Here is a 27,212-nt window from a genome sequence, read left to right as displayed (position 1 = left end):
CTGGTTGACCTGCTCAACATCAAGTTTTTTGCTGGTTTATGGCAGTCTCAGTTGGATAGGCCATTAGACAGCTGATAAACAGATAATGAAAAAGATCCTCCTTTGTTGGACCAGATGATATCCCTCTGATAAATGCAGAGAGACAAACTTTATGATTTGTGAATATTATGTGCAGACTCTGTTTGGGAGAATTGCTGCAACCCCTGGCTGTGACTTTGGCAAAGGGTTGGAGAAACCCATGAAAAAACATCATAAGGAGCTGCTCTTGACCATTGACCGTACCAGTCTGAGGCATCTCTTGCGGACAGGGAAATGGTTGGAAATCAAGAGAAATTCTATGGAAATTCCTGATTTATGTAGACAAACTAAGATGGAGCAATCAATGCGTAGAATGTCTTTTGAAATCTCGAACTCTCCCATTATAACTTTGTTACAGAATAGGAGGCATGGCAGAAGTAAACAGTTGGTTCTCTGTAATTTCAATTAATCTTCCATCAAAGTAACAGCAGGACATCAGGAGGACCTTTGCAGAAATTCCAGAATTGATAGTGCCCAATCGTAGCTATATCTATCTTCATGAGTACAAATTTCACAGATCTCTTAAAAAAATAAATAAAATGACACATTCAAAGAAAGTACAAAAATATTGAGAATGTTGGCACTGGCATTGTCAGTATAATTATTTTCTGCGATAATAGGAGATGCTGGCGAATCTGAGATAACAAGGTGTAGAGCTGGATGAACACAGCAGGCCAAGCAGCATCAGAGGAGCAGGACAGCTGACATTTCGGGCCTAGACCCTTCATCAGAAATGGGGGAGAGGAAGGGGATTCTGAAATAAATAGGGAGAGAGGGGGAGGCATATAGAAGATGGACAGAGGAGAAGATAGGTGGAGAGGAGACAGACAAGTCAAACAGGCTGAGGCAGTGGAAAAACTGCTCTTATTTTCTGCGTTGTTCAGATCATTAATGCTTTCAATAAGAAAATACAATGCTGTTAGATTCCACTATTGCTGCTGAAGTCATTGTTGGGGATTTGGCATTAGTCATACGTGAACTCCTGGCATTGGTTAGGGAGAGAAGGTTCCACATGCTAGTTTAATTATAATCACTAGAAAGACTTTTCAGCTGTCAATTAAATTATACAAATTGATCTTCTGTACCTCAAATACTTGCAATTCCTCCAGTAAAACTTCTTCAGCATTCAAACTATCCTTGGTTACACTCAATGCTTTTATGACTGTTCCAACATCTTTAAAAGACATAGAAAAAGTGTATTAACGAAAGAATATACAGATGTTCAGAACATTTTATTGCAAATGATTATTTCATGTACCTGTACCCAAAAAGAGGACTGCATATTGGCCATCCTTGGCAGTAACACGGTCGACAACAATCTGTGTAATTCTGTAACCAACATTCACTTGAATGAAAACAGGCCTCTTGTTTATTGGATACACAACCTTGTACATCATTGGGTGATTCTTAATGAAACTAACGACATCATCTGAAAAATCCTTGGTTGTCTGGATTGTGGAGTCAAATGCTTTACTGGGACACTGAAAAAAATGGCAGGAATTTACACATGGATTTTATTAACTTCTAATACATCTTTACAGCTGATTACAATATCAACAAAGGTACTGATGTTTCTGTAATATAAAGCATTATCTGCTTTTGAGATAATTAATTAGTTGCATTTACCAAAAATGAGCTGAGTGCAACACTGAAATGCCAGTTGGGCTCCTGTTCAAGGAGGAGTTCCTGCTCTTGACTACTGTTCAAACATCTATTGAAAGGGTTGAGCTAAATTTTGATGAAGCAATGAGGACCCAATGAGGACAATGGGTCCAAACACAAGGGTCAATTGCTCCATGGGCTTTTGGGGTAACCTATGCCTTGTTAAGCAACTAAGTTTATTCGGTGCTCCCTTTGCATGACCACTCTCGAGTCTGCTGTCAGCCAATTCAAGGCTTGGCAGCTCCTCAGACCCATCAGCATTGATGGAAGCAATGGCCACATCTGTAACTGTATCAAGGCTGTGAGGACTCAGCAATGTTATCCCTCAACCACCTCATTCTCCCAAACATCTAATTATCTTCCCCCAACCCTTGCATAAAGGCAATGTAGTTGAGGGTTGCCAGAGTTGATCAGACAGATCCTGACAGGAATTTTTTTCCCTAAGAATTTGTACTTAAGAATCTGTACCTAGGTACTATTGTACTTAAAGTGGCACTGTAAGTGTTGACTTGTAAATTTTTCAATGTATTCATGTAAGTATACATGTGACAATAAAGCTAATTCTAATTCTAATTTATTAGTTTGTATCTATTATCACACTGTATACTTTCTAAGAGTTAATGATTGAGCATACATACTGTTCCAGGTCTTGGATAAGGAATCTTCCCCTGATATTCTACCCAGTGGCGTTCTGGGCTCTCTTTGTGTGTGAAAGGTCCATTAAATACAGAACGAATATCAGCCATACTGTATGCACAAACTGCTGAGCCACTGAAAACAGAACTGAGAGAGAAAAGCAATGTTGTTCGAACATTCTCAATTCTTGGTACTTCAAAGAGAATTTCCTTAGTTTGACTTCCACTGTTATTCAACCTTAAAGTTTGACTGCTGCAAAGGATCAATTCCGTTAAACAAAAAATAGGCAAAGAGTGATTTTTCAGGAAAAATATTCTCACATTTATCTCTCTAAATGCAAATGTTCTGAATTGCCTGTAGAATGCTCCAGGCAAAAAGTAATAAATCACATCTATGTTCAATCTAAGCAAACCAGCGAAAAAAAACATTTCATGCAAAAGGTTGTTTAAGAGCAGTTATAATGTTCCACCCACTAAGGTTGCATGGGCAGAACAAATAATACTAATAATCTATATTTGTACAGCAGTGATCAAAATGACCATTCTTTCGTACAAGGATATTCTTATTTACCTGGAGGATGTGAAGACTCCATAAATCACCGGTAATTTATCATCATTTGTGTTGAACAGATAAACATCCTCTTTACAGAATAAAAAATGAATATAATGTAAGAGACTTTGGTCTAGAAAATTAATCCTTTTCAAGTAAAATTGAGCAGTGTTATGTACTTACTATATAAATATACACAATAAAGTAAATTAAATCCTTAAAAATGTCTTTATCTTGTTCCCAGGCATTTTCCTTTTAGATTTGTCCATTCCACACAACACCTACACCATAGAACAAGTTGAACTTTTGCTAATATTGCTCCATAATTTATCATGAGAGACTATGCCAGGATCTAAGAATGACTAATCCTCTGATGAACTCTCCCTTCTGGGGATCAGTTTGGCCTATGCTCACCAGCTCAACATAGCAACATGACTGAGTTCAATAACCTTGTTTTGAAGAATATGGCAATGAATCTATGCCCTGCTTCATGCCACCATATTTAAAGCCAGAGGTCAGTCATCAGTAAGCTGCCTGATGTGGCTATTAGTAGAAAACCTCCAAAAATGTCCACATACCTATCAATGTTAAGACATTAATGCTGTTCTCTCAATTCATAATAATGATAAGTCTTCCTTGTCTCTGTATGAAGCATGACTGTTCATATGAAATTGTTGTGGAATCCCAAGTATGACTTTACAGAGTAAAAAGAGGATTCAATTGAGATGAATTCAATTTGGCTTGAGAAATGAAGACTGAAATCCAACTGACTCTATGTTGCATTTTAATTTGTTTGGCATGAAATCAGAAACATTAGCCTTCACAACAGAGATTTTATGAGACTTTAACATTGTATCATGTTAATTTTGTATAAATAACCTTCTTTTTCAGGGTTTTGGAATAAACAACTGCTCATCAAAAAAGTAAAATGACAGGTTACTTACGCAGCTCATCAAAATATGTCTGATAGCCTTCAGGCCCTGGGACTGAGCAAATTAGACGAGCTTTCAGAAATGTGGTCCACTTATTGATCAAACTCCGCTGACCTCCAACATCTTTCTGCAAAGATTTAGATCTTATTCAGGTGGTGGAACATTAGTCAAACAATACCTGGGAGAATCTATATTTGACACAATTTAAAGTAATTCAACTTGCACCATCATTTATAACAAACTTAGACAAAAGCATGTAATTATGCCAGCAATGTCTCACAATCAATGAGACAGTCAATTAAAGACTAGGCCACAATATCTTCTTGGAGCTGGGAAAAGGACAGTGAGAGAGGGATGTGTTTTCGCACAGCAACCCTGGAAGAATTTCATGCACATCCTGCAATAGCTAACAGCATGCTAACTTCCCTGACTTCGCCAGTTAACAGACTGATTGCTTATCAGTTGAGAAAGCAACTGTGAAATGAAATATCAGGTCAATGTGGCAAACTGCAGGGAGAGTTCATTTGGCAGGATGCGAAGGTTGGGAACTCAAGTTGGGAAGGGATAGGGGGAAGACATTGTTTTCACTGACATCCTTCTTTTTCTTACTCCAAGAGAAAAGTAAACAAGAGAAGGCTGCAGAGACAGAACTATCCTAGAATGAGTTACCGAAATGTAAGTTTGCTGTTATGGGACTTGTAAACAAAAAAGCATTTAGGATTTACCAGCTTGTTGTTTGAATGAGCTAAACACAGTTCCACTACAGGAACCAAGTCAGTTGATTTGATAAGTTTGATGTGGGCAAATATACACTTGCTGCATGTAAATGGGCAGATGGCTAGGTAATTTTAAGTTTGTTACTTTTATTTAATCAAAGCTGACAATTTAACCCACAGTAGATATGATGGCATAATGGCCTGGACTTTCCGACTGGCAGTTAATTGTTTCTGCAGTGTAAGTGAGAGTTGCATCTGTGAATCACTGACATAGCTGCATCTGAGGGAATTGCCTGGAAAATTGATAATTTGGTTGGCAACTGCCTGTCATTGAGCAGGTTATTGCTTAGCAGGTTCTATTTGATAGCACCATTGAAGCATCTTGCATCATTTTACTGCTGATTGAGGGTAGACTGATAGAACAGTAATTGGTTGGTTTGGATTTATCCTGATTTTAATGTACAAGACATGCTTGGACAATTTTCCACATTATCGTTAGATACCAGTGACGCACCTGTGCTGGAAAGGTTTGGCAAGGAGTGCAGCAAGTTCTGGAGCACGCGTTTGCAATACTATTGCTGTAATGTTGTCAGGGCTCATAGGGTTTTCAATATCCAGCGCTTCCAACAATTTGTTGACATTACACAAATTGAATAGCATTGGGTAATAAATGGCATCTGCTGGAGACACCTCTGGAGATAGAACATCTACTCGGCACTTCTTGATGAAGATTGCTGTGAGTGTTTCAGCCTTATATTTTCCACTGATGGGCTGGGATTCCCCACGATTGACATTGGGAATATCTGTGAAACCTCCTCCTCTAATGAGTTGTTTAAGTGTATAATACCATCCACAATTGGATGTGACAAGATAGCAGAGCTTAAATCTGGTTCCCTGGATCACTTAGCTCTGTCTATTACTTGCTGTTTGACATGCAAGCAGTCCTGTTTTGTAGCTTCACAAAGTTGTTACCTCATTTTAAGTATGTCTGGTGTTGTTCCAGGCATGGTCTCCTGCATTTTTCATCTGAGCTAACATAAAACCCTTTATTTATACATCTATAAATCATCCAACTTTGCCCCTGCCTCGGCACATATGCTAACTATTACCCACATCAAGGTCTTTGTTCAGTTTAACTTCAAGTACTCCAGCATACTTCTGGCTGATCTCCATATCCCACCCTCAATTGCCTGTAGGCCATCTAAAACCCCACTGTTTGAGTCCTTTCTTGCAAAAAAAAGCCACTCACTATCTTCATACTCACTGACGTACACTTTTCAAAACCCTCCTGTGACTTCGCTCTTCTCAGTCATTGTTACCTTCTGCAACCTTAAAACCATCTCAGATAATAGTGCTTCTTCAATTCATGCCACTTAACAACCCCAACTTTATTGCTGTACCTTTAACTGCTCAAATCATTTCAGCTCAGAAATTCCCTCCTTAAACTTTTCCAGTTCTTTTACTTCCTTTGAAGATACTCCTTGAAACTATTTGGAAGGTACCGTATAAATCCAAATTGATTCTATTGTTTATAATTATGGCAGTTGGTATTCTTATAGTAATGAATGTACAGAGCAGGTTCGTCTGTTGTACTGGGTCATTGCTTATTTGACGGCAAATGGGCACACTGCCAATCAATTTAAAAGATCAATAATTTTAAAGGAGATCCAGTTAGGAATAGAAAGTGAATTTATCCCAACCCCCAAAAAACATTGAAATTACTTTATTAATTGCTAATCATAAAAATATATATTTTCTTTCATGACAATGTAAAATGAGCAAGCTATGTGGGTTCAAATTACATTGCAAAGGATTACAACAGAGAATGTTCAACAAATTATTTCAGACACTGTTCAATAATTATTCTTTCTGAAACAAGAAAATAATTAAATCTAGTTTGGAGGAATGATGTTACTCTGTGCAACCAACCATGCCAAACATCTTTTTTACTTTGTGTCCCCTGCCATAAATTACAACTTTTCAAGTTGATTTCTTTTTGCGTCAGACTATTTTTATTTAGCAAACCATCATATTAAGTGACTTCCAGTGCTTCGAAGACTGTCATAAATGTGTCAGTAAATTCAAAAGTTCTGCACTGTGACACAAAGGGAAATGAATCTAAAACCTTCCTTTCATGTAGAGATCATCCTATGTTGAAATGTCACTGTCAAACCTATTTCAAATGATGGATGCTTCATACTGCTGTAGGTATGTTACACTGAAAATATGGCCTTTTGGCTGCATAATTAAACTGACAGAGGTATTTCCTAGGCCTTCTCAGAAGCAAAAACAACTATTAAAATCATATTTGTTCAAGTTCATTTGGTGTTACTTAAGCAGCAGTGTGCTAATTGCATCAATGTGAGTGTAGAAAGCCAAAATAATATTAAAAGTTGCAATTGCAGAATGGCTAGCAATACCACTGGCATGGTTTGGTAGATAAAGATACTTTTACCCAGTTCGAGTTATATCAGCTTCAGATGAAGTTATACCTGATGTACGGCAGCAAATGTCAGAAAAGATTTACCAGGAGGTTGCCAGGAATAAAGGGTTTGAGATACAAAAATAGACAGGAAAGTCTGGGACTTTTTTCACTGGAGCTTAGGGGGTTGAGAGCAGTGACCTTATGGAAGTTTATAAAATCATGAGGGGCATAGATACAGTGAATGACAAGATTCTTTTCCCTAGGGTGGCGGTGTTCAAAGCTAGGGAGCATATTTTTAAGGTGAGAGGAGAAAGATTTAAAAATGATGAGGGGAATGAACTGCCAGAGAAAGTGGTGGATGCTGGTACAGTTACAACATTTAAAAAACATTTGGATAAGTTCATGAATTGGAAAGCTTTGGAGGGATATGGGCTAAGTTCAAGTGGGTGGGACTAGTTTGGTTTGGGAACATGGTTGGCATGAACTGGTTGGACTGAATGGTCTGTTTCCACACTATATGACTCTATGACTCTTTACTCCACTGATTCATAGGTAGGTGTGAAGTAAAAGATACATTTAATTGGAAACTGTTTTCCAGTATATATAACTGATCTTGAAGTGAATATCAAGCATATTGCTACACTCTGACATTATGGACCGGTATACCATCAGGACTTGAAAGACTGTTTAACCACGTTAGGCAGTGCCTCTGCTAGATAATGCATGCATTTGGCACTCTTCCAGAATTCTTGAGGTCAGGACATTTGCAAGAAGTAAATTAGGTGTTGGCATCAGTATTAATGTTGCTGGGGTCCCTGTAAAGGGTAGCCAAAGATGTAGCAGGCCTAAGCGTGAACAGATACGGCAAAAATAAATTGCTTCTTTTTCACAGAATTGGACCTTATTTGAAAATGACAGCTGGTCTGCTTGTGACACTTTGCTGAAAGAAACCAGCATTCCCAAATTTGGTGGTTCTTATGTCTGCCACTTGGCAAGTATTGCACCATGTGTTGAGGTCACTAGAGGTAGAATGCATAGCAATTCAGTTTGGAGGTTTAGTTCAGGTAATGGAGAAAATAACAAGACTTAAAGTAGATCAATTTCCTGCACCTGGTAAAGCCCACCTCTGAGTATTAAAGAAAGGTCAACAAATTGTAATGGTATTAGTGCCAATCTTACAAAGATCTCAGGAATACAAAATTGTGATTCTGAGTTGTACATTTGAAAAATGTCATGTCATTATTCAGGAGAGTAAGGGATAACCCTGGTAACTACAGAACATTTTTTGCAGATTTTTTTAATGAATCTATCAGAAAAAAAATGCCCTGATCAAATATAAGCATCACTGAATTGTGAAGAGCCAATCAGTCTGATTAGTTTCATGGATTTTTTGAAGAGGCAGTTAGGCTGTGTGTACACGGGTGCCTGCTGATACTGCAGATGGAATCTACTGAAAGGCATTTGAAAAGTTTTTGCTGTGGACATGTTGTGTTATGCCTAGCAATGGATATTTGATAAATCTTTAAAGAACATGTTCATTATGTCATCACTACATCATGGTATGTGACCTAATGGTATAAAGCTCCCTGTCTACACCTTACTGGGTCCTCTTGCAGCATGACACCTTGACAAAAGCAGTATATCTGAATTGATTAGTTTGAACTAATGTGTGTAATGTGTACATATAGGTCCCACGTGCTGTATTAAAAGTTTTTTTATATAATTCAGTATTACATTACACGCTGCCAAAAGGCACTTGGTGAATACAGCATTCATAAAAATAGTCAAGATTACTTTGTGAGGGTGAAAATTGCTCAGGGGGTTGGAAACAGTGTAAAGATGTCGAAACATTTTCCTGTTTCCTAAAACTAAGTTTCCAGGTGACCTTATGTTAGGATGATCAGTAAGTTGTACGGAAGCGAGCAGAAACTTAGAAAAGCATTGAAACAGATTAAATGAGTCTATAAACACAATGGCAAATGGAGTTCAAAATAGGGTATTTTGCAATCATTCCATAAAGGCAAATCAGAATATTTTCACATTGGTGGAAGTTCAAGAGTTGTTGAAGAGTAAAAAGATTAAACTGTATATGTACATCATTCGTTAGCTGTGCAAAAGTATAAAAGGTAACTAAACAAACTTGTGGACTATAAGCCTACAGCCTGGGTGCACTAGAATGCATTAGTAGTGATATTTTAGTGTCTAGAGCCTTAGTGAAACAATGTCTGGTGTATCATATTCAGGTTGGGAGAAGCTTCCAGTACAGTTAGGTTTGACTTGGGTGTGTACAATATCGATTTAGCAGAATGAATGAAAATCATTAAATTATGAAGGATTATGAAGGCCTCTTGCATAAATTGGCTTATGTTCCTTTGAATTTAGAAGATTAATGGAAAAGTTAATTGAAGAATTTCAAAACTGATAAAAAGAATTTGGTAGAGTAGAAACAGAGAAGCCCTTTCCTCTGGTGGGTAATCCAGACCTTAAAATTTGAGTTGGGTCTTTCAGAATGCAATTCAAAAAGTTTGTTAACACAAAAAAAGTCATGATGGAACTTTTAAAAATACTCCAAGGATGTAAAGCACTTCAGCATGGCCTGAGGGATTAAAAGGCTATTTACTTTCTTTTTTATCCATGGAAACATGAAACACTCGCCCAGACATTGACAGACAGACTGTTATGTTAGACTGTCAAGGTAAGTGGAGCAAGGCTTTACGTCTGCTATGATTATGAATTGAGCAGTGGAATAGACTTGAAGGCCTGAAGGGATAATTCCTGTTGTTGTCTCTGTTTCCCAGTTGTCACCTACAAGGGGGCAGATGCCAGAACGATGTCCCATTATAGCAGGACACAGTCAAAATGGTGTGGTGACAAAATAGTAAGCAGGCTTCATTGTAATTTCCATCCCCTCGAGAACCTCCATGCCCTAATGTGTCACAACCCATGAGAAAGCGCAAGGCCCTTGACTTTGGGTTAGACTTCAGGCTGTAATGCATACAGTTTCACTTCATGAATCAACTGTTCACTAAGATTGTCGGAGGAAACTGAGCACAGAAAGGGTGTGAGCTTTAACAGTGCATACGTTCTATTATTTAAAGCATTGAAGAAGATCAGGTCTTTCAAAAACCAAACTGTTGCAGAGGCAAGTTAAATTCTCACCAAGCACTTGAGAAAGACAATGTATGTGCAAGTTAAAATCAATTGGAGCAATTGTCAGGATGAGTATAGAATGACACATCACTCTCAGGGCTATATCTACTGTGACCTCTTTCATTTGTCTTCTAACTCTGGAATTTCCCAATCTGTTTTTAGCTTTGCAAATGGTAATCATGAAGGCATCTGGCATTAGCTTTGTTACATCAAACTTCAGCCTTCTTCCAACTTCCCATGCAAACTACTTGTCTGACATGTACGTTCAGTCAACTGGTTCCAACAGAGAAATCTGATCCGAGAGTCAAATAACTTGGCAAGCTAGTTTACAAGAACTTTATGACCCTATAGATAATTGACCCTGAAATTTTGTAGCTTTAATATGAGCCTCCTATTGTAAATCCGGCAGGAGGCCAGCGATTCCATTCTGTGAAAGATCTGGAAATGGGTCTTGTTGTTGTTTCCCTAAAGAGAGATTTCAGAATGGAGCTACATTTTTGGTAAGCTGACTGCAGGATCTCAGGGCCCATATGCCCATTTTGATCACGAGGTGCATCAAGTGGGAAGAAATTCTTGACTGAGATCGCTTAAATTAGAAAAGACTTACTCTTTTATATCCAAGCAACTGTCTCACAAAGGACTTCAGACAATGTTAATAGGGCAAGAAATCTGTTAGTATACAGGCCTACTCACATTCTAACAAATATTCTCACTGCGTGTGGAATGTTTTAACGAAAAAAGCAACTAATGCTGTTGTAGCAAGCGTAGAAACTAATGGAATCTGCGCAGGGTTTCACACCATGCCAAATCAAGGACTTGAGTTATACGCTCAACTGTTCACTACGTTCTGACGTAACTAAGTTATCTATTATTTTACACTAAGGTTATTCACGAAAGGAGCGTGGATTGGCAGAATCTTGTACAGTTAATGGGGATCTAGGCTGCCATCTGGAGAGCTGGTGAGACCCATGCACTGCTCTTTTCGAGAAGGCCAGTGTCGGGCAATAATGACCCCCTGCGGTGGGAGTCCCATTTACAAAAGCTGCCAATTAATGAAAGGCTAGACACTAGCCAGGTTCGGACAATATTCACTGGAGTTTAGAAGAATGATGGGGGGAGATGGGATCTCATGGAAACCTATAAAATTCTATCCAGGCTAAACAGGGTAATTGTGAGAAGGATGTTCCTGATAACTGCGAAGTCCAGAAACATAAATCACAGTTTAAAGGCATGGGCTAGGCCACTTAGGGCTGAAATGAAGAGAAATTTCTTTACCCAGAGTGTGGTAAGCCTGTAGAATTCTTTGTGACAGAATGGAGTTGAAGTCAAAACATTGACTGTGTTCAAGAATAACTAGATGGCGATCTTAGGGCAAAAGAGACCAAAGGGTATGAGGAGAAAGCAGGAAGAGGCTATGGAGTTGGATGATCAGCCATGATCATATTGAATGAGAGAGCATGTTTGAAGGGCCAAAAGGTTTACTCCAGCTCCTATTTTCTATTTTTTGCAGTAGCTGATTTATACTCAGTTTTTCCAGATAGGTGGTGGTGGCTGCTACTAGCATTATATCCACCCAAAGCCTCAGACTGATGAGACCCCCATGAAGTGGTGGGTGATGTTAGGAAGCGTAGCCACAAGGTGAGGTTGCAAGGTTGTGGGGGAAGGTGTTTAGCAGCTTAAGTGGGGATGTAGCTCTCAGTAAGACATCCCACTCATGATGTCAGGCTCTCAATCACACAGTGATTGATGTCAACTGAGGATTAGCCCACCCATCCCCCCTCCCATGAACCTGCAAGTGTACACATCAACATATGTTTGCCACAATGGCTCACCTTACTCGTCACTGGGTTAGTATTAGTGGTGGGGTGATGAGACCTTTACATGGGCATTAATTGACTACATAAGGGTAACACCATAAAACAGGAAGGAGATAAGATGGTGGCCCAGTCTCCACCATTCACCCTCATGTACAATTCTGTGCCTCCATTCCCTCCTCACCACCAAACAAGCCATGGGAGAATGTTTAAGAATTCACATGCCTCAGTACCCAGTTGGATTATTGGAAGGCAGGGGGCATATAAAATAAAGCAGGTAGCCAGCATACTGCCTTCCCACTACACTGAATTTATGGGGTTGGGAGAGTGTTTAGTGGAGGTGCAGGCACCCTGCCCTCCCTTAGGCCTGGTGACGTCCCCTTCAGTAATCAATTAATAGCCAGTTTGGACATCATTCTGCCTTTGCCTGTTACTGTGGAAGGTGGAAGGAAGGAAGGAAGACTCAAGGTGGGAAGGAAAGCGAGGTGCCTTGTGCCCATCAGGTAATCCCTCCCTGAGATCATGTGATCCTCTTTATGTCTCGCCCAGCCTCATAAACCACACCCCTACATCCCCTCACTTACTCTCTGGGGTCACCAATAGCAGACAATCAAAATGTCCTCACTTAAGTCCTGAAGGGCAGAAATCCATTTCTCAACTTGTTAAGGCTTCTGCCAAGGTATTGTCCCTGTGAAGCAGCCACATTTAAAGACAGTGAAGTGCCTACTGGCTAGGTAATAGGGTAAGCAAAAAGTATCCAGTCCCACCCCTGTAAAATTCATTTCGGTGTTTCTATGAATTATGGAAAGAATTTCTCACAATCCTCCTTGAGATGTGAGATCAATTGGCCAGCAACAGCATGAAATTATGTTTTACTATCAGTATTTTACAGGTCCATATTTTTTCCTTAAAAATTTCCAAAAGCTCATCATTTTAATAACTAGAATCTGAACAATGGTAGGATTCTGTCTCTTCACTGTGATCCCACAAGGCTCCATTGGCATGTGGAAACACTTTAAAACATCACGAATAACTTACATGGCAGGGCACTGACCCTTCACTAGCCTTTGGTGCAGTTCCAAGTTTAGTACATAAATCTCTCCAGGTTCTTTTCTATCTGCCTGTGGAATACTACTTGAAACAATATATCAGTCATGAAAGCATTTCTATGACAGCAGGCGGTTTTTAAAAGGACAGCTGACATCCTAAAGGAGAGACAGAAAAGGGAACCAAAGACTTCTGTTTAAAATTTAGAATGGCTTAGATTCAGATATTATTCTTAAATTGTAAGTTTATTTTCATATTAATCTGAAAATGTTATTATTAGAAGAAAATGAAATCTGAGCTTAGCTCCTTCAGAAAACAATTATTATTCTGTAGACTGATAGAATGCAGAGTTTCCCAGATTGTCAGGAAAGATATGTTTTGTTCATTGCTGAAATGAATTAATAGAATCAAACATCAGTTTGAGTTCAATTTCCTGAGTAAAATCTGACACAAGGTCAAGCGGAAATCTGCTTGATTTTGTAAGAACATCTCAAACTTCAAGAAATAGTCTTGTGTATCGGATTAGTTTATAAAGCAACAACATTAGCAGGAACATTTCTTACTGGTAATCCTGAAAATTATATATACTTATTTAATGTTATTCTTCCCAACCCATTATTCATGGAAAATCTGTGAAATTTCTTGGAGTTATCCTTAATCCACAATGTTCCTTTGCAGGACATTTCATTTGAGTGTGCAAATGCTTCTGCCCAATGTGTGTAGCTGGGCCTTGATTTGGCTCAAGAGATTCAGTGCCGTCATGGCTTTGTTTATAAATGAAAACAGCCGCTTTAGCAATGAGGCTAGAAGCACTCTCAGCAGTGGGTGCTGAGCACAGGCAACAAAGGCAAGTAGTAGCCATGTGGAGAATGAAAATCACTTGATTTCACTGTCTGTCAGCTTGAAAGGGCTTCAATGTGGTTTCTGTGATGAAGCAGTGAATATCTGACATTAAATTCAGGGTTTACATGTTAGGCCGTTTGTTAGACCCTGAAGCTGTGATGAAATTCAAATGGACAATGATGGTGAACATTGGCAGTTCTACATAAAGAAGGCCACAATTTCCAGCCTGTTGAATTTGAAGTGCTTTGTTTGCTTCATGCAACTGTAATAAAGTATTGTATACATTGTCATCCTTGTTTATTTCCCTCTGTTGTTATGTTTTCCATCCAGTTAATTTCACTCTTGCTTTCACCCTCATGATCTTAACATGCAACTGAATTTTTTTTTGTCTCCTTTCAAAGCAGAGGTAATGGAAGTGAGCCTATGGGATATGAAGTAAAAATATGCAGTTATTAGTCTCTCAGTGGCTATTGATGTGATGCAGCCCAAGATTATAATGAAAAACAGATATATGTCTGGTGAAGTTAATCTATTTTTGGAAATTGGATAACATTGTAATTCAAAGGGAAGATTATTCGGATGAGCAGATGGTTCAGCAAAAATGATGTCAAAAGCCAATATTTTCATTGACAGTACATCTAAGTTTCTGCTAATATTTTACACATTTTTGCATTTACACAAGTGAGGGGAATTTTATTAAATGTACAAAACTATAAAACAAAAATTAAGTCACATGCTTGCACTTCAGCATGCAAAAATATAAGGTGGCTTTTATAAACAAATGGTAGATTCTACCTAGTCTAAATATCTCAGGCATATCACATATGGAGAAGGAGGTTAGGTATGGTTCTGGGTTAATGCAACGTTAATCTAAGATAAAAGAAATTAAGTCTGTTCATGGTAACAGCTGTCAGGTTTTATGTAAGATGAGTTTGGGCTGATTTTATTCATATCCTGCGTGGAACGTGCCTATATCTCACGCATTTTGCACACATTTAAAATTAATATTACATATTTGCAGAGGGCACCAAGGATGGCTGCAGTAGGGAATGCAATTCAAAAGAGATGTTTTACTTTGTTAGATGTTTGGACTAACTATTGGAAAAATAGAGAAGCTTTTTACTCTGGATTAGGCTGCCATAAGGATCATTTTACAGAGCCTGATGGAAATATCTATGATTTTGAAAAAAAGGAACAGATTGTTCCATTTCTCCACACAAGGGGAAAGAAAAGTCACTGGTAATCATATTTTTACGAACCAACCTTACAAACTCTCGCCACCCTTGAGTAAATGGCCTTCTCAGTGCTTGTAGTATCCAATGCTGTTTCTCTTAAAAATATATATATTTTATCATCGTCTTCATTGGAGGTGTCTGAGATAGGGTACATTCCAATAAACTTGGGGTCTAAAGAAATATAAATGACAAGTATAATGTCAGTTAATTTAGTCATTTCAAAAAAACCTTGAAGAACAAATTAATGCAATATGTTATTCAAAATTAGTTTGCGAAAAATCATTGCCTCTCCATTCATTTTCAGGAGTCTGTTTGGTAGTTGTGCAATCATTAATAAATGATTGAATGTGTGGCCAACATAGATACACAGAAAATATGAACAGAAGTAGGCCACTTGAACCTTTTGGGCTGTTCCACCATTCAATATGATAACAGTTGATCATTTTACTCAGTGCCTTGTTCCAGCTTTCACCCCACACCCTTTGATTGTTTTTACATGAAGAATTATACCTAACTCCTCCTGGAACACATTCAATGTTTTGACCTCAACCATTTCCTGTCGCAGAAAATCCCACCAGCTCACTACACTAATGGTGCAGAAGTTTCTCCTCATTTCAGTCCTGAATGGCATACCGCGTATCCTTCGGCTGTAACCCCTGGTTCTGGATGCCCTGGTCACCGGGAACATCCTTCCTATACTTACCCAATCTAGTCCTGTTGAAAGTTTATAGGTATCTATGAGATCTCCCCTTATCTTCTAAACTCCAGTGAATATAATCCTAAATGATCCAATCTCTCTTCATACATTGGTTCGATCATGCCAGGAATCAGTCTGGTCAACGTTGTTGCACTCCTGCCATTGTCAGAATATCTTTCCTTGGATCAGGAAACCAAAGCCACACAGGACGCTCCAGATACGGTCTCACTAAGGTCTTGCACTTTAGCAGCATGACATCCCTGTTACTCAAAGCAAACTAACTCACATTCTTTAATCCTATAAATATTCTCTTCACTCCTGGGCCGAGATCCTTAACACTCAGTTTCCACATTTTCTCTTTCCAGGCTCCGTACATGAATTCCAATGGATGTCTCTTTTCTGGGCTAAAGCTTTCATGTAGATTTGCTTTATCAGACTTGTTGCTCTCCTATTTCTGTTTACTAATCCCTACAGAGTTGGCTCTCACCCAACTTTGGCCATTCGCCCAGTTCTTTTAATTACGTTGTAGCCATAAATTCTGGCTCCCCTAATCCCACTGGGTCTAGCTATAATTTGTTTTCACTGCCCAGTTCCAGTGTCATATCCCAATTTCGCATGACATTCCACCCCCCTTGATCAGAAGTTGTTTTTATCTCACAGTCCAAGCCCTGGGCCAATGCTTGTTCACAATGTGCGCTCAACTCCCAACCTCCCACTCAGTTCCCATCGCAAGTGTCAAACTATGATCCTCTATTACAACCTTGACAACAGGCCAAGGAGAGACAAATTAATTGATTGGGAAACAACCTTACCCTGTTCTAACCTTGTGGGAGGATAGAAGAAGAAATAAAAAGACAATATGAGGAATGAAGCAAAGAAACAGAAGCAGACAAGAGAAATTAAGTAAGAAAGGAAGACGGAGTTGAAAGGAAGAGAAGAATTTTAGGCCTTGACTTCTTCCTATCAGGAGAATCAACAAACCTAGTAAAGATAATTTTGTATAAAGAGTGCATGACAATCTCACATACCACTTAGCCAAAGTGGATTGTTGTGTTCTGTGCGGATATACTGATTTTCTCGATGGTGGATTGGGGAGCGAAATAGAGCGATATCTCTTCCAAGAAAGTCAGAAGATGTTCCGGCATAGAGATATTCATCTGTAGGTTGAAAAATTAAATGGACAAGTTTAGAATGTTCTCATTAAAGGCAGAGTTTCAAACACAAAACACTCGTTGTCCGTCATGCAGTGAGCAACAAACCATGAATCAATTTCCTCTTTATACTACTTTGCTGGCATAATTTCAGTCCTAAAGAAGGGTATTACCCAAAACATTGACTGCTCCTTTCCTCCAGATGCTGCCTGGCCTGCCTGTTCTTCCAGCCTCCTGTTTGTCTTCCTTGGATTCTAGCATCTGAAGTTTTCTTGTCTCTGACATAATTTTTGTTTTGGGTAATAGTTATGACAGGGTTAATGTTGTATTAAACTCCACCTGATCTGATTATGTCATCAGGATTTATGCAGGGAAAGTGAGGAAAATTCTGGTTCACGAAGTAGAGAGTAAAATCATCTAGATCTCCTCATAATCTTTGTAACAACGTCTACCATATCACTGTAACTGTGATCATACAATGAGTTACATGTTATTTAACACAAGAGTCACTTCTTGCTCATGTACCTAATGGATTTCCTCTGCTAATAGACAAAAAATGCCCTGCAGATATCAATCTAAAATGAGAATAGTGTCAGTAAAAGTACAAACCTCTGTCCAGCCCAGACAACACAGTAACAATTTAATGGTTTTTGCGGCTGCACCATCACAGCAATGATCTCTACTTGAACTGGGCAGAGAATTAATTTTATCCAAAGAAATTATTGGTGAAAAAAAGCCCTTCAAATATCAAACCTGTACAGGTGTTTGCTCTCCCAATGGAGACACGTTATTAATGTTTATGCTTCAGTAACATACACATATCTATACAGTAAATGGAGGCTTCTCATGGAGATTTCTTAGTGGCTTGGGGACTTGAATCATCTTTCTCCACTCAGATACTTTGTGCAACATATATAAGTCACTTTCACGGTGCTATCCATGAACGTTTTTTTTAATGGCAGATCCATTGTGTAGTAGCTTTCCATACAACTTATAAATGATTAAGGAGAAGCTATATAAAATGCACTTTCACTGAGCCAGAGAATTAAAACTAAAAGTTAAATAGTCTGAAATTGGAGAACACATGTAGCTTCATTTGCATTTACTTTGCACTATTATCTTGTGTAGTATCAGTAGTCAAAAACAAACTTCTTTTCCGTGAATTGACTCCTCAGGAGAGTTTGAGGATTCAACAGACTAGTATGCTTCCAGACTGCTACATGCAATGCATCAGTAATAGAGTTGACTAACGGTTAGGATTACAGAACCGCCCGCGAAATGTAAGTGTTAGGGAAATATTCAGAAAGAACAAAGGAAGTCAACAAGTTTTCTTTCTGTGATTTATTGCTTGTGCATGTGAGATGGACTTTCTGTTTTGCAATACCAGTTAATGGGATTTCTGAGAGGCACAGGGCAGGTAAATCTGATAACTACACAAACTGTTATTTCAGCAAATCATTAAATTTGAGGAAAAGTGTGTGCAGTTTTTGAATCTTCAACAGGCTCTGGAAAACCTTGCATGCCAAACTGACCTGGTTGCATGGTAACAATACCATATTTGCAGAAAACATCTTTTTGATGATATTTGTAAATGTGCTTTTAGCTAGGTTTAAAGTGTTACCAGATATTGACCAGAGGGAATGTTCATGCACAGATTTTCAATGTGGCTACATACACTAGCCAGACAATTCTACCTGTGTATTTCCCTGAGGGATGTTTCCACTTCTATTATTCTGTTGGGAATACAGTTGTCAGGTCCATTTATAAAAGCAAGAGATTCTTCTCGCAATGTACTGGCTTCACATTTCCAGCAACCCATTAAGCAAAACAATGATGTTGAAAGACAAATGAAATCTGAGCACTATTGATTAATTTTACAAAATGCCTTGATATATATATAACAAAGGTGGATCAACATACTGACAGTGAAATTATTATGTCCATGGGTGGATCAGCTTCCCTCTTTTCAAACTCCCTGTTTAGTCACAGCAAACAGTTAAGTTCTTTTTTGCTGATTGCTTTCAGTAGAAACAACAATGAGCACTTACAAGGCCTTGTTGAGCAAAAGAAAGAACTACTTTATTATGTGTTAACTTCAAGAAAAATATTAATGGAATAATGTCAAACATATGGTCTTCTGACAAACTGTGCTTGGTCACTTAGTCTCTCACTCACATACATAAATTAAATGGGGATAGTTTGTTGGAAACGTTATTGCTGAAACTGTGAATCAACTGCATTGCAAACAAGAATCTCCTGCTGTCATTAATAAACCTGACAACTGTATCCCCTTCAGAATAGCAGAAATGGAAACATCCCTTAGAACAATGCACATGAAGAATTGTCTGACTAGAGTATGCAATGACATTGGAAATCTGCTCACGTACATTTCCTCTGGTCAATATCTGGAAAAAACATTTAAACCTAGTTATAAGCACATTTAAAAATATCTAAAAAAGTGTCCAGCAATTACAATGTGGTTGCAATGTAACCACATCAGTTTGATTTGCAAGGTATTCCAGAATCTGCTGAATATTGATAAACTAAAGTGATATTAAAATAATATGCAGCTGAGAGTCTCTTTGGGTGTCCTTAATTGTATGCAATTAAACTAAGATCACGAGACAACAAAGTGGAGAGCTGGATGAACGCAATAGACCAAGCAGCGTTAGAGGAGCAGGAAAGGTGATGTTTCGGGCCTGGGCCCTTCTTCAGAAATAAGCAAGGGGAAGGGGTTTCTGAAATAATTAGGGAGAGAGGAGGAGGTGGATAGAAGATGGATAAAGGAGGAGATAGGTGGAGAGGAAACAGACAGGTCAAGGAGGCAGGGTTGGAGCAAGTAAAAGTGAGTATTGGTAGGGAGTGAGGGAGGGGATAGGTCAGTCCAGGGAGGACAGACTGGTCAATGAGGCGGGATGAAGCTAGTAGATAGGAGATGGGGGTGGGGCTTGAGGTGGGAGGAGTGGATAGGTGGGAGGACAGGTGAGGGAGGCGGGTACAAGCTGGGCTGATTTTCGGATACGGTCAGGGGAGGGGAGAGTTTGAAGCTTGTGAAGTCCACATTGATACCATTGGGCTACAGGGTTCCCAAGTGAAATATGATTTGCTGTTCCTGCAACCTTTGGTTGGCATCATTGTTACACTGCAAGAGGACCAGGATGGACGTGTCGTCTGAGGAATGGGAGGGGGAGTTGAAATGGTTGTAACTGGGAGGTGCAATTGTTCAGTGTGAACTAAGCGCAGGTGGTCCGCAAAGCGGTCCCCAAGCCTCCGCTTGGCGTCCCTGATGTAGATAAGGCCACATCTGAAACAGCAGATACAGTATACCACATTAGCAGATGTGTAGGTGAACATCTGTTTGACATGGAAGGTCTTCTTAGGGGCTGGGATGGGGGTGAGGGGGGAGGTGTAGGGGCAGGCGTAGCACTCCCTGCAGTTGCAGGGAAAAGTGCTGGGTGTGGTGGGGCTGGCGGGGAGTGTGGAGCGGACAAGGGAGTCACAGAGAAAGTGGTCCTTCTGGAAAGCAAATAAGTGTGGTGAAGGAAAAATGTCTTTGGTAGTGGGGTCAGATTGCAGATGGCGGATGTAGCGGAGGGTGACGCATTGGATTCGGAGGTTAGTGGGGTGGTATGTGAGGATGAGGGGAATTCTGTTTTTGTTATTATTGTTGGGAGGGGGTGTGAGGGATGAGTAGCGGGAAATGTGAGAGACTCAGTTGAGGGCATTTTCGACCACTGTAGAGGGGAAGTTGTGGTCCTTGAAAAACAAGGACATGTGACACGTCCGGAAGTGGAATGTTTCATCTTGGGAGCAGATGCGGCGGAGGTGAAGGAATTGGGAATAGGGGATGGCTTTTTTGCCGGAAGGTGGGTGAGAGGAAGTGTACTCTAGGTAGCTGTGGTAGTCGGTAGGCTTGAAATGGATATCGGTTTCCAGGTGGTTGCCAGAGATGGGAATAGAGAGGTCCATGAAGGAGGGAGAGGTATCAGAGATGGTCCAGGTGAACTTACGGTTGGGGTGGAAGGGTGTTAGTGAAGTGGATGAACTGTTCGATGTCCTTGTGGGAGCATAAGGTGGCACTGATACAGTTATCGATGTAACAGAAAAAGAGGTGGGGGATAGGACCAGTGTATGTATGGAGGAGGGATTGTTCCACGTAACCTATGAAGAAGCAGGCATAGCTTGGGCCCATACAGGTACCCATGGCCACCCACTGTGTCTGTAGGAAGTGGGAGGAATGGAAGGAGAAGTTGTTGCGGGTGAGGATGAGTTCAGCTAAGCGGATGAGGGTGTCAGTGGAGGGGGACTGGTCAGGCTTACAGGACAGGAAGAAGTGGAGGGCTTTTAGGCCATCTGCACGGGGAACGCAAGTAAACAGGGACTGGACGTCCATAGTAATGATAAGGTGTTGGGCACCAGGGAATCAGAAGTTTTTGAGGTGGTGGAGGGTGTGGGTGGTGTCACGGACGTAGGTGGGGAGTTCCTGGACCAAGGGGGAGAAAATGGATTCGAGATAAGTGGAGACTGAGATCACAGTTAGTTACTTGATTTCTGGAACTGTCAGCAGCATTGCTCAAAATACATGGGACGGCAAACCAATTCATACCTGAAAACACCCTGTGAAAATTCAATCACTGAATGACCAATGGAGAGAGGTTGATCCCATTCATGAGGCAGACAAAAATCTTCAAGGAGCTGCTCCTCCAAGTTTCTATCACTTCTGTGCAGGTTGTCCCATCAATTAAACTTCCCTACCTTGCACCCCTGCTGCTTCACAACAGACAAAAACAATGGTTCAAGGAGCAGCAAGGATGGGAAACAGGGAACCTGTGATTGGATTAGTCAGGTTGTGTGGTCTTGGGTCCACCATGTGGCAGTGTTAATGATCACTCGGGTATTGAGAGAGGGGAAAGCCAGCTGGGGCTGGGCTCGAATGTTCTCCTGGTGGGAGTGAACAGAGCCTGAGTGTCTTCTAGGCCAGCCATGGGGATAGAACCTGAGTGACTGCTGAGCAGAGGAAGTTGTGTGGAGGAGAAACAGTGCACCAGGATGAATGCCAGTTAATGCATTAATGATTGGGTAGATATCACAACTTTTATGTGTATGTAAGTTTATCTATCACTGTCCCAGTTAATTGGAGATTTTAGCTATTCACAGTTTTTGAAATGCTGATAGGAAAGAATGTTTTCTGTTCAGGTGAGGCAATTAATATGCTCAAGTTAAACATTCTTCATGTACGGGCATAAGATAAAAAGAAGTGGATGATCTGCAAAATATTTACAAAGTAAGCACCCTGCATTCAATTTTCACAAATGTTTCCAGGAAGGTATTTGCAAATTATATATTCCTTTCAGCTACAGAGGTAATGGACTGGATTTTCCAGAGGCCAGACAGTCCTTTCTCCAGCATTGATGAGAATTCTGCATATAGGACTCAGTGGAATCCCCATGACAGCACTCTCCAAAGGAACTGCCCGGGAAATTGAAGTTTCCACTGAGGATTCCTGCTGCCTGGAGCCCTCCGAAAGTCTCCATTTAAATCAGAGAGTTCAAAAGGTTTCTCCAGTTTGCCCCTCTCTGAATACCCTATTGCTTCCATGGTCCTGTAACTCTGCCACATGGTGGGCCCAGGATTTCACTGATGTAAGTAATTACTCATATAATGTATGCTGCAATTGGTGTTTGCACTATCTTATTGAAAAGAGACATCCCTAAAAAATAAGAAGGTAGATAATGAGAAGGAAAGGGGAAGCCTACGGGTAGAGACAGAGAGTTCCCCAGTGTTTCAGTTTTGCAGTCCAAAATATAGCTCCACTCTCTACCAATAGGAGCTCCTTGAAATACAAGCTTGTTTGCGTATTTCCTGTCTGTAGGCAATGTTTACGGTCCAGCATGTGAAAAATCCTCATGATGATGCAAATAAGATAGGAGTTGACGAATTTCTCACACCGCCTGCAAGAAGGATTGGTTGTTGACTGCTTTAATTGCATTTGGATAGAAGTTCAGCTAGCCTGATATCTCATTCATATTGGTATAATGAGACTTATCCACTTGCGATCAGAACCATTTTAAAACTACTTCAGCCAATGAAAGTAATTAATTGGATGATGGAAGTTAAACAAATGTCTATATGCCTTATCACCGTGACAAAATAGAAACTGAACAATGTTATGTAAAGGTTATTGACTGAAATAGTTGATCCAACTCAAATGATACATAAATAAAGCATCTCTGAGTCATCAAACATATTCAAGGCTTTTCTGATGTTTCCAGGACGTATGGAGCCAGAAAAATTGACAATGTTCAAAAATCTGAGAGAATGGCGCTGTTGGATGATAGCTTATTTGACAGCGTATGTCTATGGATTGGTTAACCCGAGCTGTTTAATAGTTTTGCATTTCTTTTATTCTCTCGTGAGACATGGACATTGTTGGCTGGCCAGCATTTATTGCCCAACCGTGACTGCCCTCAAGAAGATGGTGGTGAGCTGCCTTCTTGAACCGCTGCAGTCCTCTTGTTGTGGGTTGACCCACAAATCCATCAGTGAGGGAATTCCAGGATTTTGACCCAGCACTGGTGAAGGAACAATGATATCTTTCCAAATCAGGACGGTGAGTGGCTTGGAGGGGAGCTTGCAGGTGGTAATGTTCTGCTTCTAGTGAGTGTCGGTGGTGGAGAGAATGGATCCTTATAATACCAGTCAAGTGGGCTGCTTTGTTCTGGATGCTGTGGAGCTTCTGTAGTGTTGTTGTAACAGCACTCATCCAGGCAAGTGGGGAGTATTCCATCAAACTCCTGACTTGTGCCTTGTAGATGGTGGACAGGCTTTGGTGAGTCAGAAGGTGAATTACTCACTGCAATATTCCTAGCCTCTGACTTGCTCTTGCTGCCACTGTATTGATGTGGTGAGTCCAGTTATGCTTCTAGTCAGTAGTAACCCCCAGGATGTTCACAGTGAGATTCGGTGATGATAACATAATGGACTGTCAAGGTGCAGTGGTTAGATTTTCTCTTATTGGAGATGATCATTACCTGGCATTTATGAGGCGTAAATGTTAGTTGCCATTTGTCAACCCAAGCCTGGATATTTGTTGCATTTAAACACGGCCTGGGGAGGAGTCACAGATTGAGTTGAACATTGTGCCATCATAGCTGGACATCTCTACTCCTGACCTTATGATGGAGGGAATGTCATTGATGAAGGTTGTTGGACCTAGGCCACTATCCTGACGAATTCCTGTGGTGTTGTTCTGGAGCTGAGATGATTTAACAACCACAGACATTTTCCTTTGTGCTAGGTATGATTCCAATCAGCAGGGAGTTTTTCAGTGATGTCTTGGAAATGAGATGACTGACTTCTAACAACCACAGCCATCTTCCTGTGTGCCAGGTGTGACTCCAACCAGAACAGAGATTTTCCCTGACACCAATTGATTCTAGTTTTGCCATGCCTCCTTGATGCCACACTCAGTTGAATGCAGCCTTGATTTTAAGGGCTGTCACTGTCACCTCACCTCTGGAATTTGGCTCTTTTATCCATGTTTTAAACAAGTCTCTAAAGAGATCAGGAACTGAGTGGTCCTGGTGGAACCCAACCTGGGTGTCATTGGGCAGGTTATTGCTGAGCAGGTGCTGCTTGATAATGCTGTTGATAACACCTTCCAACACTTTACTGATGATCGAGAGTAAACTGACGGGGCTGTAATTTGCCTGGTTGGTTTTGTCCTGCATTTGGTGTACAGGACTTACCTAGCCAATTTTCCACATTGTCAGATAGATACCAGAGCCATAACTGAGATAATGGGAACTGCAGATGCTGGAGAATCCGAGATAACAAAGCGTGGAACTGGATGAACACAGCAGGTCAAGCAGCATCTTAGGAGCACAAAAGCTGACGTTTCGGGCCTAGACCTTTCTGATGAAGGGTTTAGGCCTGAAACGGCAGCTTTTTTGCTTGTAAGATGCTGCTTGGCCTGCTGTGTTCATCCAGCTTCACATTTAGTGCTGTAACTGTGCTGGAAAAGGCTGGCTAGGGGAATGGTAAGTTCTGGAACACAAGACATCAGTATTATTGCCTGAATGCTGTCCAGGTCCAATAGTCTTTGGCGTACCCAGTGCTTCAAACTATTTCTTGATTTCATCTGGAGTGAATCAAATTGGCTGAAGACTGGTATCTGTAATGCTGGGGACCACTGTAGGAAGCCAAAATGGAATGCCTACTTTGTACTCCTGGCTAAAAATTGCTATGAATGCGTCAGCCTTATCTTTTGCACTGATGTGTTGGGCTCATCCATCATTGATGATGTGGATATTTGAGAAGCATCTTCCTCCAGTGAGCTGTTTCATTGCCATTGCCTTTCACGATTGGATGTGGTAGAACTATAGAGTTTGGATCTGATACATTGCATGTGGGATCACTTAGCTCTGTCTATAACTTGCTGCTTTTGCTATTTGACATGAAAGTAGTCCTGTTTGGTAGGTTCATCTGCTGGACACTTCATTTTTAGGTATTCCTGTGCTGCTCCAGGCATGCTTTCCTGCATTTTCAATTGTACGAGGGATGATGTCTTAGCTTGATGGAAATGGTTGAATGGGGGATATGCCAGGCCATGAGGTTGCAGATTGTGCTCGAGTATAATTCTGCTGCTGTTGATGGCCCACAGTGCCCTCATGATTGCCCAAACTTGAGTTGTTAAATCTGTTCAACGTCTGTCTCATTTAGCACGGTGGTAGTGCCACGAAACACAGCAGAGAGTTTTCTCAATTTGAAGGCAGGACTTTGTCTCCACTAGGACTGTGTGGTGGTTACTCTTACTGATACTGTCATGGAAAAATGCATCTGCATCTGGTAGATTGGTAAGGATGAGGCCAAGCTTGTTTTTCCCTCTTTTTGGTTCCCTAACCACATGCCGCAGAACCCGTCTAGCATTTATATCCATTAGGACCCGACCAGCTCGATTGGTAGTATTGCTGCCCAGCCATTCTTGGTGGTGGACACTGAAATCCCCCACGCAGGGTGGAGCAAAGTGTATTGGTGCCAACAGTTCCATAAAGGAGCCTAGGGATTTTACTCAAGATGATGCAGAACTGCTGTTGCAAGCTTTTGGTCAGAATGGTATGTGACTTGGAGAATAATTTGGAAGATGATGGTATTCCTATGTGTCCACCACCCCTATTCTGTGCTGGGAGCAGAGAATGCAGGGTATATTTTAAATCCTTGCCATCCTCAGTGCTTCCTCCAAGTGTTGTTCAACACAGAGGATTGCCAATTCATCACTGAGGGAGGACAGTATGTGGTAAGCAGCAGGATATTTCCTTGCCCATGTTTAACCTGAAGCCATAAGAGTCCATGGGGTCTGAAGTCAATGCCGAGACTCTCACGGACAAGGCCCTCCTGGCTGTACACCACAATGCCTCCACTTCTGCTGTGTCTGTCCTGCCAGCGGGACATGACATATCCAGGAATGGTGATGGTGGTGTCTGGGAGTTTGTAAGGTATGATTCCATGAGTATAACTATGTCAGGCTGTTGCTTAACTAGTCTGTGAGACAGCTCTCCAAATTATTGCACAGATGTTAGTAAGGAGGACTTCACAGATTCAACAGAGTTGTTTCTATCATCGTTCTTTCCAGAGCTCAGGCCGGTGGCAAGTGATCAGTCTGGTTTAATTTCTTTGCTGAGACTTCGTAGTGATTGACACAGTTGAGTGGCTTTTTAGGCCATTTCAGAGAACAATTGAGATTCAACCAGAATACTGTGGCTCTGGAGTCTCGTGTAGGCCAGATGAGGTCAGGATGGCAGATTTCCTTCCCTGAATACCAAAGGTTCCTTGACAGTACCTCTCAAACCTGCATTCTCTGCTCTCAGCACAGAATAGGGGTGGTAGATATATAGGAATACCATCATCTCCCAAATTATTTTCCAAGTCATATACCATTCTGACCAAAAACTTGCAACTGCAGTTCTGCATCATCTTGAGTAAAATCACTAGGCTCCTTTATAGAACTGTTGGTACCATTACACTTTGCTTCTTGAGGCAATGAATGATTTGTAATCATTCTTAGTTCTGACATCGAAAACATTATCCCAAGACTGAATTTGTAAACAACGTAAAATGGCACTGTAGGAAAACCTCAATGATTACAGGTAAAATGCAATAGCAACTAACTTCTAACCACTGAACAGATTGTGTGGGATATGAAATCTTAACAGAAGTTAAATCGTGGCTTATGTAAGCAAATCATTGTAGAAATGAGTTTTGACCTTCTATTCATTGTG

The 27,212-nt window shown here is 40.5% G+C and overlaps 1 protein-coding gene across 1 annotated transcript in view; it reads right to left on the bottom strand.

Annotated features, from left to right (window-relative positions):
- Nucleotides 1-27,212, bottom strand: part of LOC125462883 (semaphorin-3D-like) — an 83,810-nt gene that overhangs the window by 16,494 nt on the left and 40,104 nt on the right. The window contains exons 6-12 of the mRNA XM_048553344.2: nt 16,813-16,941; nt 15,116-15,258; nt 3,870-3,984; nt 2,947-3,016; nt 2,379-2,523; nt 1,337-1,559; nt 1,164-1,252 (exon numbers count right to left, since the gene is read on the bottom strand). Coding sequence (XP_048409301.1) covers nt 1,164-1,252; nt 1,337-1,559; nt 2,379-2,523; nt 2,947-3,016; nt 3,870-3,984; nt 15,116-15,258; nt 16,813-16,941 — 914 coding nt within the window. The remainder of the gene's footprint in view (nt 1-1,163; nt 1,253-1,336; nt 1,560-2,378; nt 2,524-2,946; nt 3,017-3,869; nt 3,985-15,115; nt 15,259-16,812; nt 16,942-27,212) is intronic.

Source organism: Stegostoma tigrinum, chromosome 21 (genome assembly GCF_030684315.1).
Source record: "Stegostoma tigrinum isolate sSteTig4 chromosome 21, sSteTig4.hap1, whole genome shotgun sequence".
NCBI lineage: Eukaryota > Metazoa > Chordata > Chondrichthyes > Orectolobiformes > Stegostomatidae > Stegostoma > Stegostoma tigrinum.
The sequence above is the reverse complement of the archived record's forward strand: the minus strand, read 5'-3'. Positions and strand labels throughout refer to the sequence as shown.